At 49.7% G+C, this 17,223-nt stretch overlaps 1 protein-coding gene across 1 annotated transcript; it reads left to right on the forward strand.

Moving 5' to 3' along the window:
• Window positions 1-7,900: 7,900 nt before the first annotated feature.
• Window positions 7,901-14,742, forward strand: LOC149524474 (uncharacterized; the record flags this gene model as incomplete). Its single annotated transcript, XM_089777655.1, has 4 exons — window positions 7,901-8,210; window positions 13,156-13,218; window positions 13,893-14,046; window positions 14,450-14,742. Coding segments are annotated over 4 exons (690 nt in total), but the record flags the coding sequence as incomplete, so codon positions are not given.
• Window positions 14,743-17,223: the final 2,481 nt, after the last annotated feature.

The raw sequence follows: 17,223 nt of genomic DNA on the forward strand, positions 1-17,223 counted from the left end.
AATGTTTTTTTTTGTTCCCATTATAAATTTGCTGAAGAGAAATGCCTCTGTCTACATTTTTCCTCAATTTTTAAATGACAAAACACTAAAAACTAAACACAAAACATTTTCGGTTTATGGCAACTGAATATAGAATCATAGAATAGTAGGACTGGAAAGGACTTTGAGAGGTCATCGAGTCCAGCCCCCTGCCCCCATGGCAGGACCAAATACTGTCCTAGACCATCCCTGATAGACATTTATCTAACCTGTTCTTCAATATCTCCAGAGATGGGGATTCCACAACCTCCCTGGGCAATTTATTCCAGTGTTTGACCACCCTGACAGTTAGGAACTTTTTCCTAATGTCCAACCCAAACCTCCCTTGCTGCAGTTTAAGCCCATTGCTTCTTGTTCTATCCTCAAAGGCCAAGATGAACAAGTTTTCTCCCTCCTCCTTATGACACCCTTTTAGATACCTGAAAACGGTTATCATGTCCCCCCTCAGTCTTCTCTTTTCTAAACTAAACAAACCCAATTCTTTCAGCCTTCCTTCATGGGTCATGTTCTCTAGACCTTTAATCATTCTTGTTGCTCTTCTCTGAACCCTCTCTAATTTCTCCACATCTTTCTTGAAATGCGGTGCCCAGAACTGGTCACAATACTCCGAGGCCTAACCAACTCATAGTAGAGCGGAAGAATGACTTCTCGTGTCTTGCTCACAACACACCTGTTAATGCAGCCCAGAATCATGTTTGCTTTTTTTGCAACAGCATCACACTGCTGACTCATATTCAACTTGTGATCCACTATAATCCCTAGATCCCTTTCTACCGTACTCCTTCCCAGACAGTCGCTTCCCATTCTGTATATGTAAAACCGATTGTTCTTTCCTAAGTGGAGCACTTTACATTTGTCTTTATTAAACTTCATCCGGCTTACCTCAGATCATTTCTCCAATTTGTCCAGATCATTTTGAATTATGACCCTATCCTCCAGAGCAGTCGTAACCCCTCCCAATTTGGGATCATCTGCAAACTTAATAAGCATACTTTCTATGCCAATATCTAAATTGTTGATGAAGATATTGAACAGAGCTGGTCCCAAAACAGACCCCTGCAGAACCCCACTTGTTATACCTTTCCAGTAGGATTGTGAACCATTAATAACTACTCTCTGAATACGGTTATCCAGCCACTTATGCACACACCTTATAGTAGCCCTATCTAAGTTGTATTTGCCTAGTTTATTGTTAAGAATATCATGCGAGACCTGGCACAGAAGTTAAACTAACTGGTCTGTAGTTTCCTGGGTTGTTCTTATTTCCCTTTTTATAAATGGGCACTATATTTGCCCTTTTCCAGTCTTTTGGAATCTCTCCTGTCTCCCATGATTTTCCAAAGATGATAGCTAGAGGCTCAGATACCTCTTCTATCAGCTCCTTGAGTATTCTAGGATACATTTCATCATGCCTTGGTGACTTGCAGGCATCTAACTTTTCTAGGTGATTTTTAACTTGTTCTTTATTTATTTTATCTTCTAAACCTACCTCCTTCCCACTAGCATTCACTATGTTAGTCATTCCTTCAGACTTCTCGGTGAAGACCGAAACAAAGAAGCCATTAAGCATCTCTGCCATTTCCAAGTTTCCTGTTACTGTTTCTCCCTCCTCACTGACCAGTGGGCCTACCCTGTCCTTGGTCTTCCTCTTGCTTCTAATGTATTTATAAAAAGTCTTCGGCTACGTCTACACTGGCCCCTTCTTCAGAAGGGGCATGCTAATTTTGAAAGTGGGAATAGGGAAATCCGCGGGGGATTTAAATATCCCCCGCGGGATTTAAATAAACATGTCCGCCGCTTTTTTTCCTGCTTCGGGAAAAGCCGGAAAAAAACGTCTAGACTGGCCCGATCCTCCGGAATAAAGCCCTTGTCCGGAGGATCTCTTATTCCTACCTGAAAGTGTTGATCAAGGGATGTTGACTACCAGTATTCGAAAAAGCCACATTTCCAAACTTCATTGTCGCAGTAACAAACATCACATTTGCATCAGTAACAGAAGCCAATATCCTGTCATTCGTGGGAAACATATAATTCACACCAGATAATTTATCTGACAAACCTCATGTCCTATTCTATGTGCAAAGTGTTGTAAACAGCATGTGGCTTTCTCAGGTGTTCTGTGCTGCACTCACAAGAGTGGGTCCAGTCTCTCTCTCTCTCTCTCTCTCTCTCTCTCTCTCTCGATTATTAGTCTTTCATGTGACATGGGGCTGTCAGAAAAGATCAAGTGGTGCAATTCTGCCTCACTCAGCATGAAACACTTTCTGCATTACCTGGCCCTTGCGTCCCTGCCCATTCCTCCGTTTGTCCTGCTCGCTGGGTGTGCTGGGTGCCACGGATCCCTGGTTTGGGGATCAGTCCACATTGTGATAATTAATGAAAGACCGCTCTATGTTAGGTAAATAACACAACAGTGAGTAACTGATGGGCAATTTAATACATGAGTTCGTTTAGTACATTCCATAGCCCATTGTGTCAGGGTGAGGTTTGGGCCGGACACGGTGTCGTTCCGGGTGGTGGTGCTGCCCAGCGGGTGACCAGAAGCCTGGTGCCAATCCCAGGCAGAGCACAGAACTAAAAATCAGCTGCAGAAACTTTCACTGCTACTTCAATATCTTGAGCCATATCCCGCATTCGATCTGATACTGTCCCGCGAGATAAGCTCCCACCCTTAGATAATCTACATGTCTCATGACAGATGCAGTTGCAGCGATTCACTTCTTTACAAACTCTCCGTCTGAAGGAGGCCGAATTCTTTTGCAATAAGTTCACTCCACACATAACTTGTTTGCATAACGCCGGCCTCTCCTTTCCTGTTTCTATCGATATTGTTTATTGTACAGCAGCCCGGGGACAGCAGCAAGTGGAGGAGGCAAAGGGCCGGGGAAGAGCCCCCGGGATGGCAGAGCTGCCGCCCACGGCCCCAGCAGAGAGGAGCTGAGGGAAAGGCAGCATCTGTCCGCGAGGCACCCGCCCAAAGGCCCCTCCCTGAGGGAAGGGAGGACCAGCCCAGGCACAGCCTGAGAGGGAAACATTCCCCTCCGCCCCTCACATGAGCCCTGGGCTTGGGGAATCCCCAACGCAGGAGGCTGGTCCGCACAGCCATATGGGTGCCTGTTGTGGCAATGCTGGGCCTTGCGCTCTAGTGCTGCTCTTTGGTCTTGGTACCCAAGCTGATGCCTGCTCTGCCCTCTAGAGATGACCTCTACTCTCACTGATAGGTCAGACTGCCTACGTCCCACGCCATAACCACCAGCCGCTCTGCCCTGCTGCCTCAGACTGATATCAGGCCAGCACCCTGTTTGCCCTGTTCACATTTCAACACGAGGTTTCTGGCCATCGTCTGGAACATTCCCCCATTACAAGATCAGCAGTAACGTCCAGCAAGCGCCTTTGCCAGCTCTTTTCAAACTCTTGGGTTTAAGTGACACAGACCTGCTGGTTTCCAAATGTCTCTCTGTAGCAGTTGTTATTTAGTATTCCCCTGAGATGCCATCTCAAGACATGGGAATATCCTCATGACACACGTTCCATGGGCCTGTGGGGTGTGTGTGAGCAGACGCCTGGCTCCCAGGACCCTGAGATGTTGTCTGTGTCGCAGAACTGCTCAAACACAGACAGTGGCTGTGGGAGCTTCCCCGTTGTGCCCTCTGCCAGACCCCATGTGTGGGGCTCCCCTCTAGGGACGAGAGGCCTGGGCCGCCTCCTGGCTTCTCTGCTCAGGTGGCATGTAACTGCCAAGTGCGTGGGGGTGTTTTGTGGCCATGTGGACACTTGTCTGTGAGCGACTGGACTGGGACCTCACCTCTCAAAATCTCAATCCAGCCCTCACCTCAGGAGAGAGCAGCCATCAGGCAGGAACAGTGTTGGGTCACTTCAAGCTAGGTTAGTTTTGCACCCCTGCCATGTAACCTCATTCTTAGCTCTGAAATCCCCCATCCCTCACCTCTCCATACACAATCCCCTGAATTGCCATAGGAATTATAACTCTTGCCTTGTGACCCCTGTTCACTCTAAACTGCGCAATTATGGCTCTGTGAGCTTTCAATGAGTTTACAGAGCTGTTTTCTAGAAAGGAGGCTAGACTTTCTATTTCTCCATGACAGAATTGCCAGTGAACAAAAAGATTTACTCAGTTTCCCTAAAAGTGACTAGTCTTTAACCGATTCAGGAGATCACTCTTTGCAGAAGCACTAATCAGCAATTTAGAAAAGGAGCAAACTCCTCTAAAAGGTGTTTGAAAGGAGGCAAAAAGCAACAAATCATCTGACCTTGCATTTCACGTGCATGAGGGAGACCTGCGTTACTTTCTGGCCGGGTTGGCTGTGTGTTTTGGCTGTAACGATATTGATTCCATGTGGTTATTCAGTGGATCTGCAGGGTTCGATTCTCTACCCCCAGACAGGCACCTTAACCATGCCTTGAACCTACTGGGCATTTGGAATTTAAATATCAGACCCTGGTTTGTAAAGAATATGAGGAGGAAGGGGGACCATCCGCCATCTAAGACCCTGACATACGGGGAGAAGGGGTAAACCTTAGCTGTTGTAGACTGAACTTTGGGGGTCTGCCCTCTCACAGCCTCTCAATTTTCCCTTTTCCAGACTCAACTAACCCAGTTCTTTCCACCTTCTCTGATAGGTCATGTCTTCTCGACCTTTCATTATTTTTGTTGCTTTTAGTCTGGACTTTCTCAAACTTGTCCACCTCTTTCTTGAAATGTCCTCACTAAAAAACATAAGGAAACACTTTGTTATCACTATACATTGCTTTTATAAACAGGATCTCTGTGGTTTTACCCTTGGGGTGTTTCTTCCTGCTAATATTAAAACACTTGGAAAGTGCTAAACCAAGGCGTGTATCTTCAGAGAGGCTTGTCTTTTAAAGTGTTTGGACTTTACAAAACTATATACAACTTTCACTTATATTTGTTAGGAAGTGGAGTGTAAAAACCAACATCTTCTCTGTGATCCAATGGTTTACAGAATAAAGAAATAGAAACTGGCTGTTACTAAAAACCACTGGTTTCAAACCTGGGATTTTTCCACATGCTCATCTATTTAGTGAAACACACGTGTAAAAGGAATGTGCCTTCACAATGGTTGGTCTTTTATAGGATTTATTCCTTTACCAAACTTACTACAGCTTTCCCTGGTATTTGTTAAAAAGCGGGGCAAGAAGCAGCCTGCTTATCTTTGATCCCCTGGCTGGCTGTGCTGCAAAAGCATGCTGCTTCAACTGGCCCTCACTAGGAACTTAAGGGGGTAGCTGAGTTTGTCTGTGCAGGATAAACTTAAAAAACAACAGATGGTCTGGTAGCACTTTATAGACTAACAAAACACATCGATGGTAGAGTTTTCATGGGCACAGCCCACTTCTTCAGATGTAAAAACTCCGGTCATCTGAAGAAATGGGCTGTGCCCATGAAAGCTCATGATCCCATTGACAGGTTTTGTTAGTCTATAAAGTGCTTGTTGTTTTTTAAGTTTATCTGCATTAGGAAATCGGGGGAGAACTTTATACACTGTTTGTTATGAAGGTTTTAACTTTGGGATGTTTCTGCAGCCTATTTTTTAATTATGACAAATGATCTGGTAGCACTTTATAGATTAACAAAACACGTCAATGGGATCATGAGTTTTTATGAGCACAGCCCACTTCTTCAGATGACCGGAGTTATGAGTAGGGGATATGAAAACTTGGAATAAATAGGAGAGGGGAAGGAGAGGGGGGAGAAAAAAAAGGGAGGGTGGGAGACAAAGCATCATTAAGTATCTGGAGAATGGGTACTTAAACCTAAGCAGATAAAAATCAAAGCCAATAGATAGATTCTCAAGACAGGAAGGATTCCACTCAGAGAGCTGTTAGCACCTTCAGTGGTTATTAAGTAGATAGAGTCCCTAGCTACTCTAAAGCCCATATGATGATTGAGTCCATTAGCATGTGAATTGAATTTGTGGATAAACTGTGATTCCCTGTGGTTCTGGTTTGTGGAGCTGGTTTGTGACAAGACAGCTACTTGCAGGTCTGTCAGACTGTGGTTTGGCAGGCTGAAATGCTCACCCATAGGTTTCTGTATGTTCCCTTTACGTATATCCAATTTGTGTCCATTGATTCTTTCCCGCAGAGACTGTCCAGTTTGTCCAATATATATAGCCGTGGGACACTGCTGGCATTTGATGGCATAGATTAAATTACTGGATGTGCAGTCAAATGATCTTTTGATTTTGCAGCTTATGTTGTTTGCTCCAGTGATGAATTCACCAGTATAGGTATATGGGCAGAGGTGGCATCTTTTTTGGTTGCAGGGCTGGGTTCTTGGAGGTTTATGATGCGGTTGTGTGGCATGGTTATCAGAAAGAATACCTTTCACGTTAGGGGGTTGCCTGTAAGCAAGAATTGGTTTTTCTCCTAAGGCCCCTGAGAGTGAGGGATCATATTCCAAGATGGGTTGTAAGTTGTGTATAATGCCTTGGAGGGATCTGAGTTGTGGAATGTAGGTAACAAGAAGAGGAGTTCTGTTATTTTCTCTTTTGGCTCTGTCATGAAGTAGTTCGTGTCTGGATATTTTTTTTGGCTCAGTTAATGTTTTTTTAAACTTCCCCAGGTGGGTATTTCATTTTTAGGAATGCTCTATAAAGATCCTGTAGGATGTAGGTGATTGTTTCTGTCTGTGTGGTCGGAGCAAATCCGGTTGTATCGTAGGGCTTGGCTGTATACAATAGACTGAGAAATGTGTCTGGGATGGAAGCTGGAAGCATGAAGGTAAGTGCAGCGGTCGGTAGGTTTCCAATATAGGGTGGTGGAAATTTGTCCATTATTTAACTGTACCGTAGTGTCCAGAAACATGCTAAGCAGTTGGAAAGATGCTTGTGGGTCTGGTTTTAGACAGTTAAAGGGAGAGGTTGGGGGGAGGGAGGGCAGTGTTCCTGCTAAGCTGTGGAGAGATTCAAAAGCTGCCCTGATGATTAGGAGAGCACCCACAGTTTCTACTGGTGGTGCACATTGGCACATGCCTCGGTGCACATAAAAACGTATTCCGCACATGGATGGCAAAGATGAGAGGGAAGACTGGTGAGGGGAGTAGGGGGATGTGGCTCTAGAGGATTGGCTCAGGACAATGTGTTCTAAGGCGCAGCTGTAGAACAGCTTTGGACTGGTCTGGCCCAGAGGTGGGGATCACAGTCCTGGGGGGCTGTGAGCCGTGGGAGCTCTGTCTTTCCCCAAGGACAGCCAGAGGGCTAAGCTAACTCTCTGTCCCACCCGCCCTCCCCGGCTGCTTTTCTGTGTGTATTTACCTTTAAAACAAACCCCACTCTAGAAAAATTCCCTTTTCTGTTACAATTCTTTTATATAATAAGCCCTTTCTCTATTTTTTAAAATTTAAACAAAAGTGACCTTTCCAACAGCTTTACAACAAACTCCACTCTCACTAAACACTGATTTTTCCTCTGTTCTCCAATTTTTTTCTATATTTTTATTCCTTTTTAATTCCCACATTACCATAGGCTTACTCATCTTCACAACAGATCCCACTCTCACATGCGTCTGCGAGACTTCTGCAGGCGTGTGCCCCACTGTCCCGGGGACTCCCAGTAGGGGAGTTTCCCCTCACACTGACCTGCCTGCGGCGTGCTGGGCACAGCTCCCTGCCCCACAGAGCTGCCCCCCTACCCCCAGGGGTGCCCCGTGCAGCAGCAGCGACCTGACTGGCCTGGTCTCCCGGGTACCCGCGGGGGAGGCTTGCAAAGAGACAGCCGTAGCCATCGCACTCAGGCGAGCGCGGGGGGCAGGACCTGCTCTGGGCCTGGCGCATCTCCAGCCAGGTCAGTCTGGTCGCTGACCCGCCGACACCTGATCTCTTGATTCCCAGGGATGGAGCCGGCTGCAGGCGGTGGAAGAAGCCGCGCGGAACCTGAGAGTCTCCCTACAGCCGACCAACACCTCAGCCGCGCCCGCCAGGGAATCGGACAGTAAGTCTCAGCCTGGGGCCCGGCAGCAGGTCGCTCCCTCCCCAGGCTTGGAAGCCGAGCACGCGCCTGGCTGGAGGCTGGTGGGCGCATCCACGTGTCCCCTGCCCCTTGGCCTTCTCCCTGTCCAATCGGCTGCTGCTCTGCACACTCCTCTACTAATAGGGGCTCGGTTCCCAGGCGTGGACGGCTGCACCAGGCTCCCCCCCTAACCCCTCCTGGCAGTTGCTGGCTGCTGCATCCCTCCCTGCTCCTGACCAGGAGGCCTAGTGGTCAGCATCTTCTGTCCTTTCACTAGTGTGTCCCTCATGCCAGAGTCCCCCCTGCCCGGCTGTATGGGGGTCACACTCGTGGGGCAGAGAGATGCAGCTCATGAGCCAGACAGGGCTGAATTCAGACCGTGGTGGAAGCTGGACATTGGTGGAGCTGCTCCCCATGGGCCTCGGTTCACCTCCCCTCATCTCTGAGCCCTTCCTAGGCAGTGTTAGGTGGGAGAAATGATATGGCAGCAGAGGAGTCCCCTAACAATACTGAACCCTCTGTTCGAATCCTGTGATGGCCAGCGTCTATTATCTGGTGGCGCATCTTAATTCATCAAAGGACTCAGTAAAGGTGAACCTAACAAATGACCAATTTATTAAGGATAAATTAGCAAAATAGGAGATTCAGGGGGCATTCAGAAATGGTTAACAACAAACAATAAATGGTACAACAGACAGGACGATGCAGCACTTTAAAGACTAACAAGATGGTTTATTAGGTGATGAGCTTTCGTGGGCCAGACCCGCTTCCTCAGATGAATTTGTGGAAGAAAATTGGCACAACCATTAATACCAAAGGGATGCCCTCTAAGGTGGGAGACCCCTGCGAGGGAAACGCCACATCACCTGCCCCTGCTAGGGAGACCCCTCAGAGCCGGCCCCTGCTAGGGAGACCCCGCAGAGCCGGCCCCTGCTAGGGAGACCCCGTGCGACGTACCTCTGAGGTAAATCCAGTTTAAACTGGAACTTGTTTACCTGTTTTCTGCCAAAGGCGGGAAAATCATGATGTGACAGACCCAGGGCATGTGGCTCGCCTTTCATTGTGTTTTACAAAATGGACGACAGTTCCTCCATTTTGATTTTAACAGGGATACCTTAAAATATCAAAATTACAAGCCAAACATTGAACTACTTAGGATTTTACCCTGAACAGCAGCTACAACAGTTTGGGTCCCGGCCCCGTCACATTGATGGAGGCAGAGCGCTCTCGTGTGGGCAGAGCCACAACTGCCTCTCTCTCTCTCTGGCAGGGGCTGTGCACACACCCGGTCTGTGGCCCAGAGTCACTCAGGTGCAGGGGACACGCTCACAGGTCACAGGGCAGCAGAAAGTCAGGAAGACGTGGCCGGGGAGATGGGCCTGGAGCTCAGGGAGCTGATTCAGTTCCCATATCTGCAGCAAATGTCCCACGGGACCTTGTCTGCGTCTCTGCACCTCGACTGCCCTTTGGGAAAACAGTTTCTCCCACCCAGCGTCTATTTCCACTAGGAGCCACTGAGAGCAGGGTCTGCTACATCCCCTTTCCTTGCCCCCCCTCCTGAGTTCCCCTGAGCGATGTCGTCCCATTCCCATTACAGCTGCGCTGCTCTGCACTGGGACCGGCCCATGCTCCAGCCCAGACACAGCTGCATTTCTGTGCTGGGGGAGGAACCCTGGGCTGGCTGCTCTCTGTAGCGTCTCTGGGATCCTTCCAATGGCCACCAAAGTGATTCACTGAGCGACTGGAGAACCAGGCTCAGACACTCCCGGGGCCTGGGGCAGCTGAGGGGCAGGGGAAATGCAGCAGGAGAAGCCCTGAGCTCCCTGTGGGTGCCCGTGTAAATAGCCTGAGTGTCTGACCCCAGTCTCTGCTCCCAGAGGATGTGGGGACAAAACTCTCTGCAGGCTGGAGGCATCACAGTGGGAATACTATATGTACTGGATCCCCCTTGTCCGCATATTTGTTACCCCTTCAAAGAATTCTGATAGATTAGTAAGACAGGATTTCCCTTTGCAGAAACCATGTTGACTTTTGTCCAACAAATTATGTTCTTCTACATGCTTCACAATTTTATTCTTTACTATTATTTTGACTAAGTTGCCTGGTACTGAAGTTAGACTTACCAGTCTGTAATTGCCAGGATCGCCTCTAGAGCCCTTTTTAAATATTGGTGTCATCTTGGCTACCTTCCAGTCATTAGGTACGGAAGCTGATTTAAAGGATAGGTTACAAACCACAGATAATAGCTCAGCAATTTCCCATTTGAGTTCTTTTAGAAACCTTGGATGAATGCCATCCGGTACCGGAGATTTGTTAACATTAAGTTTTTCTATTTGTTCCAAAACCTCCTCTAATGACACTTCAATCCGGGACAGTTCCTCAGATTCATCACCCACAAAGGATGGTGCAGATTTGGGAATCTCCCCAATGTCCTCAGCCGTGAAGACTGAAGCAAAGAAATCATTTAGTTTCTCCGCAATGGCTTTATCGTCCTTGATTGCTCCTTTTATAGCTCGATCATCTAGGGGACCCACAGGTTTTTTAGCAGGCTTTCTGCTTCTAATGTACTTAAAAAACATTTTGTTATTTCTTTTTGAGTTTTTGGCTAGCTGTTCCTCAAAATCTTTTTTTGCTTTTCTTATTACATTTTTGCACTTGATTTGACAGTGTTTATGTTCCTTTCTATTTATCTCACTAGGATTGGACTTCCACTTCTTAAAAGATACCTTTTTGTCCCTCACTGCTTCTTTTACATGGTGGTTAAGCCACAGTGACTCTTTTTTAGGTCTCTTGCTATGTTTTTTAATTTGGGGTATACATTTAAGTTGGGCCTCTATTATGGTGTCTTTAAAAAGTTTCCATGCAGCTTTCAGGGATTTGGCTCTAGTCACTGTGCCTTTTAATTTCTGTTTAACTAACATTTTTGTGTAATTCCCCTTTTTGAAATTAAATGCCAGGGTGCTGGACTGCTGAGGTGTTCTTCCCACCACAGGAATGTTGAATGTTATTATATTATGGTCACTATTCCCAAGTGGTCCTGTAACGGTTATTTCCTGGACCTGATCGTGTGCTCCAGTCAGGATTAAATCGAGAATTGCCTCTCCCCTTGTGGGTTCCTGCACCAGCTGCTCCAAGAAGTAGTCATTTAAGCCATTGAGAAAGTTTATCTCTGCTTCTCTTCCTGAGGTGACATGTATCCAGTCAATATGGGGATATTTAAAATCCCCCATTGTTCTTTATTTTGGTAGCCTCTCTAATCTCCCTCAGCATTTCTATGTCAGTATTGCTATCCTGGTCAGGTGGTCGGTAATATATCCCTGCTACTAATTTCTTATTATTGGAGCATGGAATTTCTATCCATAGTAATTCTAGTGAAAATGTTGATTCACTTAATGTTTTTATTTCATTTGATTCTATATTATCTTTCACATAAAGTGCCACTCCGCCACCCACCCGGCCTGCTCTATCCTGTCGATATATTTTATATTCCGGTATGATTGTGTGCACTCGTGTGCCACACTGGCCAGCCAGAAGTCACACAAGCAGCCCCCTTAGACACTCCAGCTCCTCCTGTACCACAACCAGCCCCACAACTGACCCAGAGGAGCGGTTATAAAAACCCATCTCAGCAAAGACCAGCAGGTTCTACCCATCCCAAAGGAGCGGCCCCTGGTCATTTCATGCCTCAGATCTTACCCAACAGAGCTCGCTGGGCCCATAATTTAGCAAAGAGAAGGTGGAGAGTAGAATGGTTAGGGAGATTGCTGGAGACCAGGGGCGGGGAACCTGCTTTGGGTTGGGGCTGTTGCCTCACAGAAAAGTCAGTTGGGGGCCACATACAAGTGAGGAGAAAAAAGCCCCACTCCTCCCTAACGTTGCCCACGACTGAGAAGCAGAAAGATGCTCCCCCCTGTGACGGCGTATTGGGGAGCCCCCGACCCTGTACCCCCGTCCACAGCCAGATGTGACTCTCCTCCAGCCAGTAGAGTAGAAATGGGTTTATTGCTTCTCCAAGATCCAGCCCAGCGTAGGTTTGATGTAGGCATAGGATAGGCCGACAGCCTAAGTTCCTTGCGGGGAGGGGTTCACAGGCCTCTGAATCCCCTATACACCGACTGCCCCCTCTCCAAGCCACACCCTTCCTTTGTTCAAACCCCTTCCCTGCTCAGGTGAGAACCGTTTGGGCCATTGTCTACCTGATATGACAGACCTCAGGGTGACCCCCGCTGGGCAGTGCTTACAGACGCAGGCTAGTAGGGGTCACCACCGCCCACGCACCCCCCACTACATCACACCCCCATTCCCCTCGCACCCCAGAGGGGGTGGAGCCCCAGTACGGGTTCTCCAATACTGGGTGGGGGCTGGATCCAGGCAATCTGGGGGCTACATCCCTGCTGGACACACTAATCACACAATTCCCGAGGCAGGCACCTAGCAGAGCTGTAACAAACTGCTGCTGAAAAGAAGACGTCCTGCGATAGGAGGGGTCATCCGTCCTTCCGGGTCCAGTTCATACAAAGATGCTTCGGACGTGATGGCGCGAAGACAGGAACAAAGACCTTATTGAGGAGCAGACTGAATACAAAGATGGAGGAAGCCCCCAGATCCCCCTTGTACCCTTGCCCAAGTGCAGGGAATCCCATTGTGTGAAAGTATCTCCCAAAACGGCCTTTGTCACATGAGCAAGTCACCTGTCCGTGCAGCCCTCAGTCCATTACTTAGGCAATGGCCAGTGTTTACTGGCTGGACTGGACAATCACAGCACAGTTCCTCACTGAGATCTCCCAGATGCAAACAGCTGAAGCACCAGTGCAGAGCTGCCACTCATAACGTGAAATACGAGGATACAGGCCTATGCGCTGTATAAAGAGAGTCAGACTCATCAGCTTTCCATAGTCCCCTCACTTGGCCACCAATGCACAAGATTTGGCACAAACATAGAACAGTGGTTGCAACAATGTTTTGTACATTCATATCAGACGTGCAACGCCTTCTCACGTGGCCAGAGAACAGCAATACCCGGCGTCCAGAGATGCAAAAATGTGATGATCATTGGGGTTAGTTTCCATCAAACATGAATCCAGTTTTCTTTCCTTTCTGCCCCTGTTTCCCTGCTTCCCCTTAGTTCCTACCCCCACGGCCTCTAGTAATCTCTTCAGCTATACCTCAACCAGTATTCTACGGAAATGTATGTAGACAATCATATCGCGCCCCCTTTATTGAATTACACCCAGACACAAGCAATGAAAGAACCAGACAGAAGCGGGCAGATAACCAGTAGCGGAGCGGTGAGTATTCTAACCACACAGGAAAGATTTCACAACCCAACTACTGATTAGTGGGTCCTTGCCAGACACAGAGCGATCCACCTACGTTCTCCTTAACTGGTCTAGGCTCCTCCCTTTCTCTGAAGGCCTTGGGTTGGATCCTCTTTCTCACTCTCCAAATTGCCCTACTTCACTGGCACTGGTTCAGAATGTGTCCACACATGACCCTATGTTTCCCAGGCAATGTCTGCCCCAGCTGACAAGGCCTGGGACTGTCAAATACAGTCAGACTGGCATGTTGAGTCTGTGGGGACGCCTACCCTGCAGGGCTCAACTCGAAATAAGCGACACAAATTGAGCTACATCAACTGTGGCGCTTATTTCGAAATTGGGAGGGACTACATGGCACTTATTTCGAAATCGAGCCCTTGCCCTCCGACTTCCCTTACTCCTCGTGCGATGAGGGCTGCAGGAGTCGGAGTAAGCAGTCCCCCTGCGTGACAGTATTTCAACACTTTTGAAATAACTACCGGCGGTGCCGACGCGGACGATGTTATTTCGGAAGAGCACTAGTGATTTGCAAATAGTGTGGCAGGGCAGAAGTGTAATGCTGGGATCTGCGTTGGGCAGGAGTTTCTCCCCAAGGAGAGCCAGGCAAAACCCCACTGGATTGGACTCACCGACCAAGGCACAGATGGCAGCTGGCGCTGGGTGGACGGCTCAGAATACAGAGCAGACGCCAGCAGGGGGTGAGTAACGCGGAGACTGATCCCGTGTTAATGTCTTGTCACAAGCTCTTTCAGCAGCGTTTGGGTCTGTGCAGCCCCCAGCGCAGGGGGCCCGATCCTGAGGGAATCTCCTGGGAGCTGCCCCAAGAGAAATTCACCCTCCCAAGAATTCCTGCGCACGCCCCTTTGCTCAGAGCGGTGCCCAGCTACGCAGTGTGTGCCCAGTGCCAGTGAGACCACAACTGGTCCCGCCTTCAGAAGCCCTTTGCTACCCCGACCACAAATGCTGCAGAGAACGCTGGTGGGGTGGGAAGGGGGCACTTTGCTGAGTCATTTCCAGGTGTCTTGGTCCCCTGCTGACACCAGAGTCCGAGCTCGGCACGTGCCCGTGGTTCTCCTGAGACAGGAACACTCTGCTCTGCAGGTTCTGGGAGCACCCTCAGCCTGACAACTGGCACCAGGGGATCGGCGGCAGAGAAGACTGTGTTGAGATCCGCACAAAGAAGCAGGCTATGTGGAATGATGCCAACTGCTCTCTGCCTGCACGGTGGATCTGTAAGCAGGCCCGTGGGCAGGCCGGGCTGTGACATGCAGGGCCAGTGTGAGAGTTTCACCCCCCTCCCCTTTGCTTTATGAAATTGACTTATGGGCACAAACATGCATAAGCCGAAGATGCTTTGGACAAATCCCTGATGTCACCCATCAGCCTTAACGCCACAAGCTGGCGATAGTTGGATGAAATAACATGATCTTGGTAACTAATTGACCATTCATTATCAGTTGGAAATAGGTCAATGGAGGGATGATAGGAGTTACTATAGGGAACTTTCTGGGTGTCTGGCTGGTGAGTCTTGCCCACATGCTCAGGGTTTAGCTGATCGCCATATTTGGGGTCGGGAAGGAATTTTCCTCCAGGGTAGATTGGCAGAGGCCCTGGAGGTTTTTCGTCTTCCTCTGTAGCATTGGGCACAGATCACAGCTGGAGGACTCTCTGCATCTTGGGACCTTCAAAGTATTTGAAGGCTTCAATATCTTTGATATAGGTGAGAGGATTATTCTAAGAGGGGTGGGTGAGATTCTGTGGCCTGCACTGTGCAGGGGGTCAGACTAGATGATCATAATGGTCCCTTCTGACCTTAAAGTCTATGAATCTATGAGTCCTGCTGCCTTCTGCTACCCCAGCTCCCCTCCACAGCCCTGGTGCCCTGAGGCCTTGTGTCAGGCCCTGCAGCCTGGGACCTTGCCTGGCCAGAGCTCCCCAGCCCTGCTCTAAGTCAGGAAACCTCCAGCTTCCCTGGCAGCCAGATCCCCCCCACTGCAGGAGTGTGTCTGAGTCTGTGTCTGCTCCTCTCCGGAGCCTTTATTTACACTCCCGTCAGCTGGGCCTGATTAGCAAGGACCTGCCTCAGCTGTGGGGCTTTGCTCTCTCCTCTCCCAGGGCTGGGTCAGTGTGGGGCAGACACCACGTCACAGGGCAACCGGATTGATTTGGGGTTCTGAGCCCAGCTGGCCGTTGGCTTCCTGGAAGCTGGGCCCCACAAACTGCATTTTCCTTGGACGTGAAGAATTTCAGAGAGAGAGAGAGAGAGAGAGAGAGAGAGAGAGCTCTGTGCCTCGGCTGGGGAGGGCAGATCTAGCCCAGCAGGACCTGGTGGTGAGAAGCCCAGAGAGCAAGGAGGCGAGTGTCATTGGCTTTGTCAGCCCCCTGGGATGCCCCCCCAAGGGGTCTTCTGTGACCCCCCCAGTCACACTCAGCCCCTTGGGAGGTACCAATCGGAGTTAAGGACGGAGCAGCGCTGGGTACATGTGCCAGTATTCGCTAACGGCCAAGTGGTGCCTGCTGTGCCGTGTACATCGCACGGTGTGTTTGCCCCACGGTGGGGAGCAATTCAGGGTCTGCTGGGAGGGGGTTAACAGGTGTTTGGGTTCTCCCGCTGCTCCTCCGAAGCACAGTGTAACTGAACACAGCCGCTCCTTCCCCCGCACAGGAGCCTCCGCCCCTGTCACTTCCTTGGAAGGACCCAAGGATTGGGCTCCAGGCTGTGGGGTGGAGCTGACATGTTCGGTGTGGGACAGTTCTATGGGCTGAGGTGAAGGGTTGGGGTGTGGAGGGGATAAGGGCCATGGGGTGGGGATGTGGGCTTGGTGGTGGGGCTAGACATTAGGGATTCAGGGTGCAGGAGGGGGCTCCGCAACGGGGCAGGCGTTTGGGGCCTTGGGGTACAGGAGAGGATGTAGGGGTGAGGGTTTGGGGGATGAGGGGTTTGAGTTGCAGGGGGAGCGTCAGATTGGGGCTGAGCAGTTCAGAGTGCAAGTGGGGTTCAGGGTATTAGGAGAAATGTTCCCTCCAATTTTTCTCATCCATGTGCAGAATAACATTTGTTCTGTGCACTGAGGCATGTGTGGACGTGCACCACCGGTAGAAACACACGCAGTGGGTGCTCTGCCAATCAGCTGGCGACACTGGAATCTCCTGGGTGGCCGCCCAAGCATGCAGCTTACAGGGGACATTGGTGCCTGCTCCGGGAGAGGAGTGAGGGGCAGGAGGGGGCTCTGGCAGGAGCAGAAGGCTGGGCTGAGGGAGGGGGGCAGATTGCAGAAGGAGCTTGACTTGGGGCGGGAGGGTGCTGAGGGCAGAGGCAGAGGTTAGGGGTCAGGATGTGACCCCAAATGGAAATTACCGGCCTGGTCAGCAGTGCTGAGTGGAGCTGCCGGGCTCCCCTTTCACCCAGGGGTTGTTGTAAAAAATCCGGACACGGGACCCCTCCCGGCAGCCCCACAGCCCCACGGCCCGCTTGCTGCTTTCTACCCCCTCCCCCACACGGAACTGCTGGGCCTCCAACCACGACTTCTCTTCTTGGGAGAAGTAATAGAGGTTCCCACCGTGACCCCTCCAGCCTGTGGAGAGCTTTGTCCTCACGTCCCCTGGGAGCAGAGACTGGGGTCAGACAATGAATCATTGTCTGCGTCTCAGGTTCTTCCTGCGAAGGCAGCGGTGGTGGTTGGGGCACCTCCCTGCCTGGACACTGGGATTCTTTCCACAAAAAGCAATTTTTTTCGGAAAAGCAGATGCATTCTTTGGACACAGCAGAGCATTTCCGGGATTCCTCCAGTACCGTGGAAACGCTCTGCAGTGTGGACACAGCCTGAGACACGCCCGGAGCCCAGGGCCCTGGCATCTGCCTAAGAAGGGCTGAG

The sequence above is a fragment of the Pelodiscus sinensis genome, chromosome 4 (assembly GCF_052426305.1).
Source record: "Pelodiscus sinensis isolate ZL-2025 chromosome 4, ASM5242630v1, whole genome shotgun sequence".
In the NCBI taxonomy this organism is placed as follows: domain Eukaryota; kingdom Metazoa; phylum Chordata; order Testudines; family Trionychidae; genus Pelodiscus; species Pelodiscus sinensis.